The sequence below is a fragment of the Microtus ochrogaster genome, chromosome 21 (genome assembly GCF_000317375.1).
Source record: "Microtus ochrogaster isolate Prairie Vole_2 chromosome 21, MicOch1.0, whole genome shotgun sequence".
Taxonomy (NCBI): Eukaryota; Metazoa; Chordata; class Mammalia; order Rodentia; family Cricetidae; genus Microtus; species Microtus ochrogaster.
The window spans coordinates 38385605-38404228 of record NC_022022.1 but is presented as its reverse complement, the minus strand read 5'-3'; the positions used below and the strand labels follow the sequence as shown (position 1 = coordinate 38404228).

At 41.0% G+C, this 18624-nt stretch overlaps 1 protein-coding gene across 1 annotated transcript in view; it reads right to left on the bottom strand.

Moving 5' to 3' along the window:
* Nucleotides 1-7451: 7451 nt before the first annotated feature.
* The window catches only part of Selenof (selenoprotein F), a 24626-nt gene continuing 13453 nt past the window's right edge, over nt 7452-18624 (bottom strand). Inside the window, exons 3-5 of the mRNA XM_005357386.3 lie at nt 13944-14007; nt 9860-9909; nt 7452-8307 (exon numbers count right to left, since the gene is read on the bottom strand). Of these exons, the coding sequence (XP_005357443.2) occupies nt 8176-8307; nt 9860-9909; nt 13944-14007 (246 nt within the window). The 3' untranslated portion in view covers nt 7452-8175. The remainder of the gene's footprint in view (nt 8308-9859; nt 9910-13943; nt 14008-18624) is intronic.

The following is an 18624-nucleotide window of genomic DNA, read 5'->3' as shown; positions in this document are numbered from 1 at the left end:
AGAGAGAGAGAGAGAGAGAGAGAGAGAGAGAGAGAGAGAGAGAGAGAGAGAGAGAGGAAGGGGCAAGGGGAGAAGTGGGAAGAAGGGAGAGAGGCAGAAGCTACAGCAGACAAGATAGATACATACATGAACATGCAGACAAAACACCCATACACATAAGATAGAAAAAAGCATTTCTTGCTCTAATTCAGATTTATTGCACCAGAAGTTTGTGTGTGTGTGTGTGTGTGTGAGAGAGAGAGAGAGAGAGAGAGAGAGAGAGAGAGAGAGAGAGAGAGAGAGAGTCATTCTCATGCTCTGTACTTTGTAGCAACTTCCACTGGGAATTCCAATAAACTCTAAAATCTGTGAGGGGTACAACTCAAGACGGTAATGGATTTATTAGTTCTTAAAAGTTGCTTATTTAACTGATCTTTTGTAAACTCTGCCACGATTTAAACAGGCCTTGGCTTGTAGAGATGGGGCGTCCTTCCGTCAAGAGTCCTTTAAGACAGGAGTTCATTTCTAGTTACTTTGTTTAGAAAGTGTGGGCAATCTTAGCGTGGCACCAACTAACACTAACAGAGCAGCATTCATGGCAATGGAAGAAAAGGACTGGAAAACTCCAAAGAAGTCTTTCAGCTCCAACTTAGAGAAGTTTCAGTGTTTCCTCTGAGGGCACTGGGAGACAAAAGCCTAATGTTCTCTTGAAAATCAGCCATGTGCAAGATACCAGGCATGAAGGCAGAGGCGTGCCCTGTATGGAAGTTTGGCAACAAGTGTGAACCCCAAGAGCAAATTTCTAGTCCACTCCAGAACTGGCAGGGAGAGGAAGCAACAAATTAAGCCCAGGGCTGGTGGTAGTAATGCATGTCTTTACTCCCGGCACTTGGGAGGAGTTACAGACCGGCTAGCACTGCGCAGTGAGATCCTCTCAAATAAAGATAAGAAAGCAGCAGCAGCAGCAGAGACACCAATGGGAAACCGAGTAAGACAATTCGTACCCGCCGACACCCTCATCTCTCCTCTGGGCTGATTCTTCTAGCAACACCCACATTATAACAGAAGCCAGGAGATGCCACTTGCTTGGTTTATGTTGACATTGATCTAGTGCAAGTTATTGAGAACAAATCTTTCAACATTCTCAAATATGTCTGATTATATTTTCTTTAGTTTACAAACAACTCTGTAACATCAGGCAGAATAAAATACTGAGCTACGCTCAAGACATTATATTTATCACCTCCTCCTGTTCTAACACAACAACTCTGCTGAAAAAAAATTACATTAATTTGAAAAGAGGTGTTTCATTCAGGGCTCGTTTATTACCTAGTAACTTTTCCATGTCTGTTTGCAAATCAATCACAAAACACATTTTACACTATTGTTCTGCTTACCGAAACTTCTGAGCCAACTGACATTATTGTTTTCACACAAAGGATGACTTAAAAAAGATTTTGTTGTCTTTCCTTGCAGAGTGTTGACTGCTTAATCAGCTGTCAGTATATTCTGTGTATGGTTAAACATAAACACAACCTCATGTGTGATTCTGAATGAGGAAAACATAACCATCGTAAAGATACCTTGGGTAGGTGGTATATCTGAGCTGAAGTCACAGACGGCCAGTCTTGGAATACAGATTGTACATGGAACCTTACATGTACACTGTCTTTTTCTCTGTAAATCCTTGTAAGTGCAGGCTGTCAATCACCCACCAGTGAACACTGCAAGGGGTGAGTCAGTGTCCTTTAGAGAAACAGAAACAATGGAATGTATTATGTAAATTCGATGGACTTTTCTTCTTTTCTATTTGAAGGAATTGACTCATGCAGCTGGAAGGGTTGGGAAGTCTGAAATACCACAGGGCAGCCTAGCAGAACAATGTTGCTGTCTTAAGTCAGGTATTTATAGAGAAGGCCAGCAGTCTAGAAACCCATGATGCAGACTTGACACAGACTCCTATGTACAGAAACCTTACCTTTGCTCTGAGGTTATCAACTATAACTGGATGTTTCTTTCCTGCCTGACAGTTCCCGAATAACCACTCAGAGGCTTATATTAATTATAAATGTTTGGATGATGGCTCAGGCTTCCTATTGGCTAGCTCTGCACATAAATTAACCCATTTCTAATAATCTGTGTATTGCCACATGCCTGATGGCTTACCGGCAATGCTCTGGCATCTTACTCCTCTGGAGGCTGCTGGTGTGTCTCAACTCCAGCTTCTTTCTTCCTGTATCTCTGTTTGGATTTCCTGCCTGGCTTTGTTCTGCCTGGCTATTGGCCAAATCAGCTTTTTTATTAATCAATGATAATAAAACATTCACAACATACTGAGGAGCATTCCACAAAAATCTTAAAATCATTACCTACATTATAGAGATCACTTTATAAATGCTAATCGCACCCAGAAAGTACCTTTATAGCCACTTCTAATGTTTGAAGAGATCAGGTACTATAGCCTAGCCAAGTTGATACAGCAGAAGAGACGTTCAATTATTAAATATGGATAGTATCCCAGAATATAATGTTCATTTATACAAATTACAGATAAAGTGACAAGATATACACAATTATTGACTTGTGCAGAGAAAGTGAGTGGATGTCCCACAGAATCTGCCTGCCGTGCTGTAAGGCTGAGTACCTGCCTTATACTGAGCTCACTGCAAGTTTCCTCGGCAGTTCAAAGCTGCTTAAGTTGCTTTGTTACAGCTTGTTAGAGAGCTGACTTTATGTTCCCAGATGAGTCACCAGAGTGTCTAACAAATGGACTGATCTGGCCTTGCATGCTAAGATTCAGAGTTTCGCCAGTTGGTTGGTTGGTGGTGGCACAAGCCTTTAGTGCCAGCACTTGGGAGGCAGAGGCAGGCAGATCTCAGTGAGTTTGAGGCCAGCCTGGTTTACAGAGTGGGTTCCAGGACAGGCTCCAAAGCTAGAATAACAGTCTCAAGAAACAACAACAGAAACAAAAAGATTCAGGGTTTCTCAAAGTCCCGCACGGATGAAAAATCCTGAGGGGCAAAAGAAAAACAAACAATATCCCCACCCTGCAATGTGGTACTGGGCTGGAGATGGAGAACGTGCAGATGTTAGACTGATGGTGCTTGATGGGGCCAGAGAGATAGATGGCTTATCAGTGACAGAGGACCTGAGCTCAGCTCCCAGCACCTGTGTTGGCAGTTCACGACCTCCTGTACTCCACCTGAGAATCTGACATCTTCCATTGGCCTCCCTGAGCTCCTACACACATGAAATAAATAAACAATCATGGGGGCTCATACACATACACATAGAGAAAACTAAATCTTGCAGCTGGAGAGATGGCGCAGCAGTTGAGAGGGCTCACTGATCTTGCAGCAGATACAACTTAAGTTCTTGTCACCCACATGACTAGCTCACACTATCTGTGACTCCAGTTCCAGGGGAATCCAGTATTCTCCTCTGGACTCTGAGGGTACCCCTGTCCACATATATACATACTTAAAAAAAATCTTTACAGCTGGGCGATGGTGGCGCACGCCTTTAATCCCAGCACTCGGGAGGCAGAGGCAGGTGGATCTCTGTGAGTTCGAGACCAGCCTGGTCTACAGAGCTAGTTCCAGGACAGGCTCCAAAGCCACAGAGAAACCCTGTCTCGAAAAAAAAAAAAAAATCTTTACATACTTGCAAAACTTGACACCTGCAGTAGTTTGGATCTTGAATGTCTCCAACAGACCATGTGTTGAAGGCTGGTTCTTAGCTCTTGGGAGGTGGTAGAACCTTCAGATGAGGCCTGGTGGAGAGGCCAGGCATCAGCAACATGTCTGGAAGGCAATGTTGGATTCCCATGCCTCCTCTTTTACCTTCCAGCCTCCGTGAGATGAGCAGCATTTTTTGCCAGGTGTTCCTGCCATGATATACTGCTGCCAGCAATAGGCCAAGCATTGTGGATCACAGACTGAAACCCTAAGTCAAAACACCCTTTCTCCTAGAAGTTGATATCCCAGCTCTGTTATCACAGTGGCAGAATGCTAATAACCACATTCCTTCAATGACTACCTATTCTTTCCCTGGAACCCGGGTAGATGCGGCATTTCTGGACTCATGCATTAAAAAAGGCAGTGGCCCTCTTAGGATGCTTATTTTTGGAGCCCATTCACCATCTTGGGAGGAAACTCAGGCTGCCTAAGGGAAAGGGACTGATAGTCAGTGTCCTGAGCCAGCTAGGTTAAGCATCTATCTTGGAAGAGGAGCCTCACCAAACAGAGACGATCTGCTCCTATGGACCCTACTTATAGATTTGTGAGTAAGACAATCATTTTGATTAGATTTTGGGGTGTTACTGCTGCAAAAGAAAACTGGCCAAAGGGAGTCTGCGAGGGGGTTCAGGCCATTGTTATAGGATCATGTTGGGCAGGAGAGGTAGAGAGTGGAACGTCATTATCCTGATGCTCAAGTCAGGAAGAAAGGAACCAGAACATAAGCAGGGCGGACTAGAGTTCTAGATCTGGAATGATCTAAAACACATTAGACCTGGGATCTTGAGTCAAGCACGGGCTGTACAGCAGATGTGATGGCTGGTTCATCCTTGTAATCCCAGCTCCCAGGAGGCTGAGGCAGGAGGATTCCAAGTTCCTGGGCAGCCTGGCCTACAAAGTGAGACAGTTACATAAATTTCTTTCTGGTTCTACAAAGAGCTAGATTTGAGATTCATGTTGGTCAGAGTGACTCAGAAGGCTGCAACAGGAGGATCACTTACCCCCAGAAATTCAAGCCCAGCATGGACGACCAAGGGGGACCCTACCGAAAACAACCAGGACAACCATGCTAATTCCCTTTGGTTCACAGAATAGTGAATAAATACTCTAATGGCTGAGCATATACACCGAAAACATATTTAACATTTATGCTTAGGTTTGTATTTTCCCTCAAAAGAAGTTGAGTAGTTTTAAAAGGCAAATTGGAAAAAAGAGCATATTGCATTTGAGAATCCTAAAGAGATGCCCTTCAGTGAAAGCAGACAGGCATAAACGACCTGCAGAGTGGACCTTTCCTTGTCAGTCCCTTACTCAAGGCTTTTCCTTGTTCTGAGAATGTAAAATACAGCTAAATTCTTAAGATGGCAGGGGCTGTGTGGCCTTTGCCTTCTATTCCAATAATAGATCATTCTTTATTATTTTTCTCTTGATTCCCTGGGCTCTGTCAGACATGTTGACCATCTTTTGGGTGAGGGAAAGGCTAGAGTTGGGGCTGGGGAGATTGCTCAGTTGGCGAAGGACTTCCAAGAACAAGGACCTGAGTTTGATCCCCAGTAACCTTGTTCAAACAAACACCTGGATGTGTTAGTGACATGGTTTACAAACCCAGGGCCGGGAGGGGAGGCAGAGACAGTAGGATCCCTGGGGCTCAGAGGCAGTCTACCTGGAGTGCAGGCAAGCAAGAGACTTGACTATAAAAACAAAAAGCTAGGGGTTTTGGGGGAGAGGTGACCTCTGGTCTCTCCTTGCATACAATTATATGTATACCCAATACAATATGTGCACATGTGCACACACATGCTCGCACACATGTTTTTACCCAGATCAAGAGGTTGCTTGTACTGACTGGAAGGCACTTTCCAGCCATTTTCCCTTGACCCCTTCTGTTCATCTTTGAGATGTCAATTTGTCACATTCTCCAAGATCCCTAATCACATCTGTCTCTTCGTAATTTTCTCCTAGTAACGCTCTTTATTATTTTACTCCTCTGTGAGCTGTTGCCTCTGACTGGAGAGTGACCACAGTCCTATGTGAAGCGTTCTAGTCCCCGACTGAAGTAACAGGAGAAAAGGCCGGTCAGACCCCAGGCAAAGATTTAAACACACCCTGAAGACCATTTAGTGGAGAATGAAGTTCCCAATGCATCTACACGATGTGAATTCCGTTTCAGGAAAAGTGTCTGAAGACACAGTTGATCTTGTCCCTCATGGCAGTCCCTATGTTCTGTAGTATCAGTGAACACAGAACCTGTGTTCTGGGAGAAATGGGCAATTATGTGTCTAGGAGCCTCAAGCAAGACGGTACAGTGTTCCTCTTTAGGGTATCTACTTTTGATTTTAGAATCGCTTTCAAGCTTCAGTTCTCTCAACAGCATAAGGCAGTTCTTCCTCACAAGCCCTTATTAAAAACCTCTGCCAAATTTACAGATAACTTGAAACAGTTAAAGTTATTAGTAACAAAATTTTGAAGGCAGAGAAAAGTCACAACTACATTTGTGAATTTCAATAAGCTCAATCAAGCACCAGGAACTGGGTATGAAATGGCGCTTTTTAGATCACAACATATACCCTTTCTTGGTAATCAGCAGCTTTGTTCCTTTCAAAAGCTGTTCTTTGATTACAATTGGCAAAACCCACTTTGCATTGGCTGATCAACTTGAAATCCCAATTAAAATGAAGGATGGAGCAGACTACATTTAAGCTCAGCTCTGGACACTGTGGGCTCGGCTTCTCTGATCTCTAGACATTAGAAGACAACAGACTTTTCAGGCCTCTTTTTAAACATCTCACTCTCCCCTCCCCAAAGCAGAGACGCATTTAACTGGCTCTTCCTGCCCGGAAACCAGTCCAATTTATTTTCTACGTCAGTGCCAGAAGTTCTTTTTTGAAGTTCCATCTTCAATACCTCTATTCTTCTGTCTGTGGTGGCAACTTCTCTGTCCACAACCGGCTTAATCTCCCTCTTGTTCTAAAATAGCAATAACCGCTAAGGATCAGGGGCACGTTCACCAAGACCTGGACTGTCAAACTGCATTTGATCAGAAGCATGGTGCCCTTTGCCAGGATTTTTTATATTATTTTGATGAGCCACGTCATACAAGCTTGTATTCACTGTCTTACTGACTTTAAAAAGGCTTCTTTTAGATGTTACAGATTGTTTGCAATTACAAGCTATTAAGTTCCAAAGAGTACAGTCATTTTTGTATTTTGGCTTAAAAAGGAGCTTATATGAACTGTATATTCTGTTTCATTCTAGACTTCTCAGTGATTTTGGTGTATAGTTGTAGAACATATTGTACGTTACAGTTGTTTTATCGATACATTTTAAAAGGAGTTTCATGCCTGTATTTCTAATTTTTTTTTCTCTCGAAGGGGCAGCTAGCTGTGCCTTTCCTTCACTTAGCTCTTTGTGTCAGTGCTGACTTACGGAATTTTATTTTGTATGTTGGGCCATAATCCACTATTATCCCTATTTAATTTGCTGCTCAAGTTGTCCCTGCTTTTGATGCAAGGTTTGATGCTATGCTCTTTTTATATATTCACCTCTACCATCATTTTTGGAAGTATTTCCTTCTCTGGTATCGCACAAATTTATAGGCTAATGTGGCAAACCTGGCACTCTGATTATGTTTATTTACCATGATATTAAAAACTGAGTTTGTCATTGGTTGAAAAAAAAAGGAGCTTATATCAAAAGTAGGAATGCATTGAGAAACAAAAGGATAAACCACAGTAATTTCAAATTCAAACATTTTTGAAAGTTTTTATTTATATTTTGGTCATATAAGTGAACATTCTTAAATGGAATTCTTTTGTAAGAATATTTAAAAACATAAAAATTTGCCAATTATCAGATCTACACAAATCCTTAACAAAGGTTTTCTGTGTAATCCTCATTAATGCAAACCTTTATGAGTATTACATTCTTACTGTAGATCTTCAATCTTTTCCACAACAGTTAGGCTACAAAAATTTTATATGGCACAAACACTTCTACTAAAAGGAAAGCCGGGCAGTACAAAAGATCTGAGTGCTCTGCGGAGCAGCCGTGCTGCTGAGGCTCAGTACATCTCACGTGCTTTGTAGTTCTCTGTCAGCCACCTTCAGAAGGGACAGCAGAGGAGATATCTCCTTTATTAACTCCCTTATTTAAGATTCTGTTGTTAGAAAACTGGACCAATTAGTACAAGCTCGTATCTGCATAATTAACCAGAAGCCTCTTACAAAGCATTTCATTAATGATACCAACTAATACAGAAGAATAGAAATTTCTAAGAAAGGGTTTTGTTAAGCTTGCCAGCTCCTTACATATCATGGGCTGTGTTGCTACTTCAACTTCTAATTAGAAGATTAATGGCGTACATAAAAAGACTGATCAATGTAAGCATGCAAAACTAAATTATTTTCTAGGTGCTGTGATAGCTCATTTGATGAGTAAGAAAAGAACAACCAAGTAAGGTTTATATGCGCTCCAACTTCTCGCTGAGAAACTCTTCCACACTGTCCGTGTTCCACTTGAGGATGCTTAGTTCTTCAGCAATGTTCCCGTTGTCGTCCAAAAGCTTTAGGACAGGGTCTGAACCGCGAACGTACTACAAGGATCAGAGACAGCATCATTTTCTACTTAGAAGGAGGCTTTTTGCTCTCAACCAAAATCAAAATGGCTGAATTAACTGTGCTAATAATTTTAACAGCTTTTACATGAGACATCATCAGGTAGTCTTTTTCAGCAAAGACTTGAATGTGATTTCAAAATTGTAAGAATTAAGAAAACTACGTTACTTCCAAACAGAAAAGCATCTGCTGGTATAGAGATAATTTAAGTGGAACTTTAAGGCCTATTATTGAATGTGGCAAGCACTTATTACATACATGGCTCTTTCTAATCTAGTGAACTTAACACTTAATGGTAGTGACAGACAAAGCAGAACAATCTATGACAATAAACTGAACACATTTGTTAAGATCAAATCTGCTTCCAAATTATGTAAAATAACAACTGAAAACGTAGCAGCAATAAGTAAGGTAGCTCCTTCTAGCACCATGCGTCTGTTTGATAAGGAAGGTCGCTCTTTCCGGCCACTATGTGTCTGTTTCTAAAGATTTATTTATTTTTGCATGGGTGTGTATGCAACATTTTCTGAGGTCAGAAGAGGACACTGAATCCTCTGGAACTGGGAGCTACAGATGGGTGTAAGAGGCCATGCAGGTGTTCTAACTGGGACCTGTGTGAGAGCAAAGTGTTCTAACTGTCGGCTACCTCTCTAGGGCCTAATGCTTCACTTTGTAAAGGTTTAACTGTAGCCATGGAGGTAAGTTCTGATACCATCTTTTTATTTTTTGTGGCATTAGATCCTTGCTCACGCTAAGCATTAAGTTATTCCCAATCACTAGCGGGTGGGTGTTTTAACTAAAGAGTGAATACCGACAACACTGACAACAATACCTAAACATTTCTGATTAGGCTACTACATATACTATTTCTAAGATTTTAAATTTTTATTTCAAGTTATTCTTTGTCCAAAAAAACCAAATAAGTTATACATACTATAATTCAGTTATGAAATTTCTCAACAAAATTATTAGCAACTCAAACCAATAAGGTGTGAGAGGAGGTAGGAGCTGGACACAGCATGTGCAAGGCTGGTCTAACGTCTGAGAAATTAACGCACTACTTCACTATTGACTGCTAAGACAGGAAACACCACAGCAACAGATACATAAAAAGTACCTGACCAAAAGAAACCAAAACACCAACCCCCCCCCCCCCGCCACCCAAACCCCCAAAACAAATGGCAGAATTATTAAGCATGAAATAGCTTCAGCACAGTCACCAGTCATGGCGCTGACTCTTGCTGCGGGCACAATTGGCTCAGTCACGCCAGGACACAGCCACACAATCTTAACTACAGTGAGGGCAGACCGTGTGCTGGAGCTCAGGCTTATAGTCACTGTAAAGCAAGCTTACCTGAAATATGAAAACGCACCATGAAAAGGCTTTTTAAAGAACAGAAGGTGTTTCCAATCTCAGGGTGGGAGAGCAGGGTCAAACACTATTGAAACATTTGACTAAGCTTTTTCGGCAAATTACAAACTCGACTTTATATGTCTAGTAAGTTCAAAGATTGTATGGTGGCCGCTTACCTTGATCTGCAGACCTCTGAACAGTTTGGGCTTATCACTTCTGACAAAAGCTTAAAAGAAAAAAAAAAAGATTCAAATGGACCATGTCTAAATCCAAACTAGTTATGAAGATTAATCTAATATTAAACACGGCCCAGGTGAAAACTAAGGAAATCTAAATGTAAGCCATCCCTACCTAAACATTTAAGACACGGTTTCAGATTCGTCAGCACCCCAGATTCCAACAGTAGTTTTGTGGGCTTGAGAGAAGATAGCACAGCTCAGCTGTGACTAGCTGGGGCAGTTCAAAAGAAACACAGGAGAAATCAGTTTCCCTATACGTGACCCCATCCTAGAAGAGTTAAGCTGGACCAGAAATACCAGTGAGAATCTTCAAGTGACAGAATTACAAAGAGAAGCAAGGGGTGTTGGTAGTGGTGGGGACAGGCACACTTGAGGGATATGCTTATGTGGATTATGCAATGGGAAACTGTCCAATATTAGACAAATCCAGGGACCTATATCACCTTATACTACAGACGGAGTAAGAATTTAAATTTGCAAAGATATTCACTGAAAATTTACTATGTTCCAGGCAGCAAAGGCAAAGGTACATGAAGTATTACATAATCCCCACCCTTACTAAATTGACACTAAACAAGTAATGCCCCTGAACTGTGATTAGGTAGCTAAAAAGGAGGGGCTTGGAACATTATCACAGTTAAAATACGAAGAACGTAATGAATATGAAATATAAAACTCTTCTCTGATGCATGTTCCTAAAGGAAATGCTTACAGACATGTTCACATAAAAATAGGAATGCCAGGACAGCAGAACACTGCCATTAACAAAATTCAAGAGTAAAAATGAAAAAAAGAATAAAAACTAAATTAACATACAAAAGAGATCTTACAAAAAAAAAAAAACCCAAAAAACCGCAAACAGATTGAAATAAAAATGAGATGCAGCCAATAAGCACCGCATCTTAAACTACATGCGTGCCTGGCCAGCACCCAGCACACTTTCCAGCTCCTCCAGCCACCTTTTCAACCGCGCTAGAAACCGCTACGGGAAAAAGACTATTTAAAATCTTTCCTACACACCAAGCAGAGCTGTCAGCCCATTTAATAATGTCCATTCATTCAAATGCCTTTCTAATGGGCGGGACTGAGTGAACAGGCTTCAAAGGAACGGCATGATGAATCACTAATGATCAATCCCAGTAGGGTTTCTTTTCTGCTAAACATAGATCCAGAAGCACAACTTGGAAAGAGGCAAGTATTGTGACAGGCAAGTCCTGCCTCCAGGCAGTAAACAGAGCTCTTAACAATTTTGAGAATTTATATATACATTGTATTGCATGGACTACACAACAGCACGGGTTCTTTAATGCCATGAAGGCCATGGCTTTCTTAGACCTCCAGGAAATATTAAGGTACTCGTAAAAAGTGTCCCAGTGAGTGAGCTGAGTCGGACTCCGGAAGACCAACACTGTTGAGCTTCTTTCATCATGCATGGTTCCCAGATTCTGTAGACAGTATACAATTGTGTATGCACATGACATGGAAGCAGAAGGGAACAAAAGGGGGGGGAGGAGTTTGGGGGTGGAGACATGCTCAAAGTTATGTATTCCTATATGAAAATGTTATCCAGCCCAGTGCTGCATGCAATGAAAACTAAAGCAAAGCAAAACCGTGTTGCTGGGTTAAGATTCAATCTTCAGCATCAAGGCAAATACACGTTAATATTCTCATCCTCTCCCTCTCCCCTACCTTGCTTGATGCTAAGGACCAAACCCAGCAAGATCTCAGACTAGCGCTCTGGGTAGTCACTCCACCACTAAAACACACCCCAGCCCAAACGTGGTTACATTAACAATAGATAACGAGGACTCTGAGTTCAGAGGAAGATTTCTCTGTGTTGGAGTGACAAAGATATGAGTAACAAAAATAAAAGATGTGAAAATTTAAAAAAAAAAAATCACCTGAAGATAAAACAGTGCCCTTTCCTTAACATAAATAATTTAAGACCTCCAAGAGGACTTCTTACCTGGTCTCAAGTAAAATAATTTATTACTAAATCTGACATTTTCTAACAGACAAAACAGTTCCACATGTTTTGATGGAGAACGTAAACCGAAAAAGTACATTAAAATGCAAACACAGAGGGCTGGGGGCATAGCTCAGCAACAGAATGTTGGCACGGCATGTAGAAGGTCCTAGACCTAAAGCACAGACAGGGGAAAAATGCTAAAAAAGGCAACAAAATAGTTTGATCCACCAGTCAGGAACAAAAGGACAGTTTTTCAAGTTCATGGTTGGAGTCTCTCTCTTAGTTCTTCAACCAGTAATGTACTTACTCCACCAATATAAATACAGCACTACACCAGGAGCAAGGCAGGGAAGTCTCAGGATGTTTTGCAAGTTCTGACAAAATCCTGACAGGGAGTTTTTATAAATGGTTGTCACTTGAATCTGTAATATTGTTATGTGCTGTATGCTCAGGTTTAATTATTGTACCTTACAGTCACATTTTGTGCTAGAGTTGTTAAATATGCCAACGGAAGGTGAAGCCCATGAAAATGTGGGACAACAGCACCCTTTCAAGATGATCTTTTCTATTTTTTTTTTTTTTAATTCTGGAAGAAGAAAGCTAATATCTTTTAAAATATAAGGGAAATAGTGGGCCCACCATTTCCTATCTGGGATCAGCGAGCTCAGTTTTTACTTTAAAGCAGTTTAATAATAAAATTTCCAAAGTAAAGTGATGAAAGGTAACTAAGAAACTCTACAGGAATTGAAATATGGGGCGTGCACAACTGTAAGCATGGTACTGGGCAGTGGGGGAGAGCAGGTGAGGGAGGACTGAGTTAGACACAGGGTGGGGGACAGCTGCAGTCACTGATTCAGGAGGCTGAGGCAAACATGGAGGACTTGAGTCTGTGCCAAAAATCAAAACAGATTAGGCACACAAAAGACCGTAACGTATTTCAACTTCAAAAGAAAGCCAGCTGTGCTGGCATGTTTGTGACTCCAGCTCCATAGGCTCACACCGGAGCCACTCACACAAGCATGCAGTCTATTGGACTACCATGAGACCCGACCTAAAGTACCAACCAAAACCAAAATGGAGCTGCCTCAAAAAGCTTTTGTTTCATAAACCTGATTTTCTTTTTCTTTTTTGGTGATTCTGAGACCAGGTCTTACTGTGTAGCTCTGGTTGTCCTGGAACTCATTTCGTAGATCAGTCTGGCCTTGAACTCAGAGACCCACCTGGCTCTGCTTCCCAAATGGTGGGATTCAATGTGTGCTCCACCGTGCCCTGACTGCTTATGAAGTGATTTTCATGGTAAACACGCAAGGCTGAACTAGAAAACCGTCAGTGAAGGCTTCCTGGAGCTGCGAGGCTCATCACAGCTTGATGTAAACTGCAGGAATAGACTTTGACAATTACTTCGTAACGTATTTGTCACTAAAATTCCCTGCAATGACACACACAGAATGACTCTCTAAAAATCTGTGGTAATTAATTCTCTTCTTGCTGGTTTGTCATGCTGCATAGGTTTACTTTATCTTAATGCAATGTTCTGTAACTTCCACTAAAAAGTATACTAGGATGTGTTATTTACAGGAATTCTATTTCTATCTGCAAAAAGAAAAGCTACCCTAAAATTTATACCTGACAAGATTGTCTTTCTAAAGAATCATCTCATGCTCTCTATTTTATTTCTTTATTTATTTTTGATTTTTCAAGACAGGGTTTCACTGTAGCTTAGGAGTCTGTCCTGGAACTAGCTCTTGTAGACCAGGTTGGCTTTGAACTCACAGAGATCCGCCTGCCTCTGCCTCCCGAGTGCTGGGATTGAAGGTGTGTGCCACCATCGCCTGGTTAGTGCTCCATTTTAAACCTAACTAACTTTCACGTGTGGTGTTTGTTTATAGTAAATGACCTGGTTGGCATCATTTCTGTTAAAACTCCACCTCTGGAAGGGAGAATGGAGAACATTCACATACTGCTACAGAGTGTCCTTCTGAAAATCCACATTCCTGGGAATGTTTAGTGAAGTGATTCTTGCAAGCAATAACTTTAATGACTGTTACATACCTTGGACTTGAGGGAACCTCCCCGATTTTCATCCACAGACTTCAAGGATAGCTCCGGCATACAGCTGAAAAATGCAAACCAGAAAACTTATAAACCAGAGCAGCCTTACAGAGCTAGAGCTAGAGCTCAGGAGAGAGCTTGGACATCTAAGCAGTTTTTCAGCGACACCAGTTAGCTTGGCAATAGGCTAAACTATTTTAGAAATGGTAATTCATTCTCCATATCACATGCAATAAGAAAAAGAAATGACTTTTGGCCCCTAACATTTGAAAAATACAACCTATTTCCCATTAACTTGAAGAATTGAAAATCAGTTATGAGATGATTCAAAATTCAAATATTCAGTTGTCTTGAAAAGCGAACCTGAAGCTATAGTGTACAGCAGCAAAATCTGTGGGAAAAAAAAAACCCACTTCTGTGTGCTGTCACCTTCCCCAGAGTAACCCTGTTCCCACCTAAAGTGACAGCCTATCAGGAAGGTTACCTGTACCCAAAACAATGCAACACCCAACAGGTTCGCTGTGTTCACAGCACCCCTCACACTAAAAACAATTTTTTTAAAAAGAAACCAATGCACCTGACAACATATTAAAACAAACAAACAAAAAACACAGTCTAAAAAGAAGATAAGAAATCAAAACCCAACTGTATCTCATCCTCCACAAGACACATTTAAACAGTTTGCTGCCGGTTCCCCACTGGCTAATTCCACATGGCTGTATTGACAGAAGGACTGTGTTACCAACCACCGGGTTGAGGCTCTTCAGTAGCTGGGATCCCTTGGCATGTGAGAGACCTACCAACTTCCTTCTTCTTCTAGTATTTATTTTTAGTAATATTTTATTTGTTTTCTTTTTAGTGGTTACCACCTTAAATTCAGATACTATGTTTCAGCCCAGTTATACAAGTCCAACATCTTCTATTCCTTACTGTTTTAGGGGTTTATTTTGGCACCCACAGAGCCCACTTCAAGGAGAAACATTTAGCATATAAATGCAAAGGTAATTAGGAGCCTAAGAGTCTACAGTAGCTGTGCTTGGGAAAGGCAGATTCAATTACTTCAAAGCAGCAGTTCTCAATCTGTGGGTTATACAACTCTTCTGCAGGTTGACTGACCCTTTTTCAGAGGTCGCATATCACATAGCCTATATATCAGATATTTACGTTATGATTCATAACTAGTAAAATTACAGTTATGAAGTAGCAATGAAAATACTTGTATGATTGGGGTCAGCACTCCATGAGGAGCTGTATTAAAGGTTCACAGCATTAGGAAGGTTGAGAGCACTGTTCTAAGGGTTTACTCTTCTTAGACAGTATAAGCTACAACTGTGATAGAATGTTTGAACGTATGCTTAGAGAGCTGATGCTAATTTATTAAGCTCTTAAAGGCTGCATCAACTTTCCATATTAAAGGCAAGTGTAAAAACACATATTTTCAGTTCAAATAAATAGCTATAAAATAAACTTCAAACCTTGTTGAACACACACATGAACATATCCTCTATTTAGCTCTGTGACCTTAGACAGGATGTTACCTAGGTCTCAACTATCAAGTAAAAAATTACTAGTATGATAGTGATTATGAGAACTTGCTATGTAGATTAGGCTGGGTTTGAACTCAAATTCCCTGCCTACAATTTTTAAAATTCTTGGAAGAGTGCTTTTATATACTAACAAGTTAACAGATACAAGTGGCCATCATTACAAGTTATTATACTCAGTACTCTGCTACACAAGAGGTGGTTAGCAATGGTCATACTGGATCTCAACTGTTGCCAAGCATTATTTATATGTAAAAACCCCTTTGAGAAGAACGCTTTAATGTTACACTAAGAATCATGTTCTGCTTTTGTTTCCTTTGAAGAAATCAGTTTCTATAGAGACTTTGGATGCTAGAAAAGCAAGGCTATTTTAAGTAGCATGAAATTTCTTTAGTGATTACAATGCCATGCACAGTTAGCACAGTTTCCTCTTCAGCCTTCTGTGTTTTACACAGTAGCAGCACTGTGTCTTTGGCTTGCCACCTAGACAATGCTGCTCAAGTGGACTTCTGAATCATGCTGAAATTGGCTATAGTTTTTATTTCTTTAAAATTTAAAATAATTATGGGGGAAGGGAGAGAGGAATCTGTGGCTGAGGAAAGAATAAAAAAATATTTTTATTCTCCCCTTTTTTAAATTAATAAAAATTATGCCATTTGTTTGGACCTTATCTAAAGTTAAGAACAGGTAGTATCTTTTTCAAAATCACCAAATTAATGGGAGTTATAGTCTGTGGGTAAACAGAAAGATAAAGATTTGATAATTTTAAATAAACAGTAGTAATGGAGTTCTATTAGTTGTTCTTGTATCCTGAACTGAAGGTCCCACAGGGAGAGAGACCCTAAGGCCATTCAGGCTTTTCATGTTTAAGTCATTCAATTTTTTACAGAAACTTTGTATAGAAGGAATTACTGTCAACATTTGCAAGATGATATCGAACAGTATTGTGGTTTAGAACTTTGGGCTCAGCGGTCAAGTTGTGATGGATCATGCTCTGACACCTAAATAAACATGCCAGCACTTTGGGCAGGCCGCCCTCCATTATGTTTGTTTTGTTAAAGACTTACTCCCACAGCAATGGTGTGAAGAAGTTTTCTAGTAGTACCACCCCAAACCCTCATATCTTTCATGCAAGGTCTTAAGTGATAAAATGATTTAAAAGGTCAAATTATACTATATTCTTCACTAAAATCCAATCACTGGCAAAACTGAAAGCATTTGATATCATTTACACACATTCTGTTCCACATGGTAGGACCTGGTACTGGGCTCTTTGTGCTCACAGATAAGGACTAAGGGAACCTGGACAGTTAAACACACAAGGTTGTTCCCTCAAAGGAATAACCTGCTATCTACCCAGAAGGTGGACACAGTGAACAGCCTTGTGATCCTGGTGTGCTGTGTGGTGGAGACCACACCAGATTCCTCCTAGACTCTTAGCTCAAGCTTGTTTATCAGCTAATCTCTAGGACCCATCTTTATGGAAGGTGTCACATGCAGTCAATCTATAGAACACATCTTAGGGAAGGTGTTCTATGTACTTCACAAAAGTTTGCATGTAGTCATGTCTGATCTTCATTTAGCTTATTTTGTTTCTCAAGGAGATTTATGTGTGCTTTATTGTGCACACAGGAATGAGTTAATTATCACTAGGAAAGTTTTCACTGAATTGTGCTGTGTTTAAATAGGCCTAAAATAAACTACTAGGGGGTCAGATCCCTGAAGTTTGAGCCAACATCGGTTGGTCATACTGAGCTGAACTGTCTTCTTGCCTCCTGAGGATTGTGACTCTGGAGGCCATGCTGATCACAAAGACCCTGACACCACACCAAGTAGCTGCAAACACTAAAAGTTTTCACATCACTGTTTTTTTTTCTTTTTTCTTTTTTTGGTTTTTCAAGACAGGGTTTCTCTGTGGCTTTGGAGCCTGTCCTGGAACTAGCTCTGTAGACCAGGCTGGTCTCGAACTCACAGAGATCCGCCTGCCTCTGCCTCCCGAGTGCTGGGATTAAAGGCGTGCGCCACCATCGCCTGGCTCACATCACTGTTTTGTTATCACAATATGGTCCTTCCTGCACCAACTGAGAGAGGAGCTGGAAAGAGAACATAAGAACACTATGCTGCAAATTTTTATCACTAGCAAATCTAACGATTCATGTTCTATCTATTTCCTGTACTCTGCCAACAGTTATCATTGCTGTGGTATTTCCAGAGTCATTCAAATTTCTACTTTTCCTTGTTTGCTTAAACACCACACACGTGCCCTGAAGACCATGCTCCTAGTGCGCATCACCGCCAGCAGCAGAGGTATCTAGCAGGCCCCTGCAGATCAAGCACAACTCTAAGCTCCGTGTGAATATTCATTCTTTTTATCTCACAGCAACCACAGGGCAGGAAGGAGCCCACAGAGAGAAGGGGGAAGGCAACAAGATCAGATCCTTCAAGACACCAGCTGAGCAGCAGAGGGCTGGACCCAGCAACCTGGGTACCAAAAACAGGCTCTCAACCACTTTCCCAAACTCCCGCTAGAGTCAATCAAGAGGGAACAAACTGCAGATGAACTTCAAACAATCTGAGTACTGTTTTATATGAGTAATTTAGCTAAGCACGTTCTACTTTTAGAAGGCTTTGCTTTGCTGACAGGTGTGGCTTTAGGGTAACAGACGGAGTGCAGGTGTGAACGGAAAGGAGCAAAGGTGCTATACTGGGGAACCAAAGCTATTTTAAAGAAAGAAGAAGGAAATCAACCAATAAACCATGTTTTAAAAGCCCACGAGACCCCAGGGGTTCTAAAGATGAGGGCCCACATCAAGGAGAAGCCACTCCACAGGAGCACCGTGAACAGGAAGCTGGAGCGGGAATAAAGACGACAGGTCACAGGAGTAGAAAGAGTGACTACTGACAAAAGTGACGTAATTGCATAAACCTTAGAAGACAGATGTTCAGAATAAAAAAGGAACAATTGATTTGTGTTTATCCTCAGGAAAATACAACAACATTTTTAAAAATTATTTTTAATTAATCTAATCAAAAACAAAAATTAAGATAAAATGTAATTGGTCTTAATCTCATGCTCATGTCCACTGCTGGCTGGAGTAGCAGTGCCTGTCGATGACCCTGTGCTCAGAAGGCTGAGG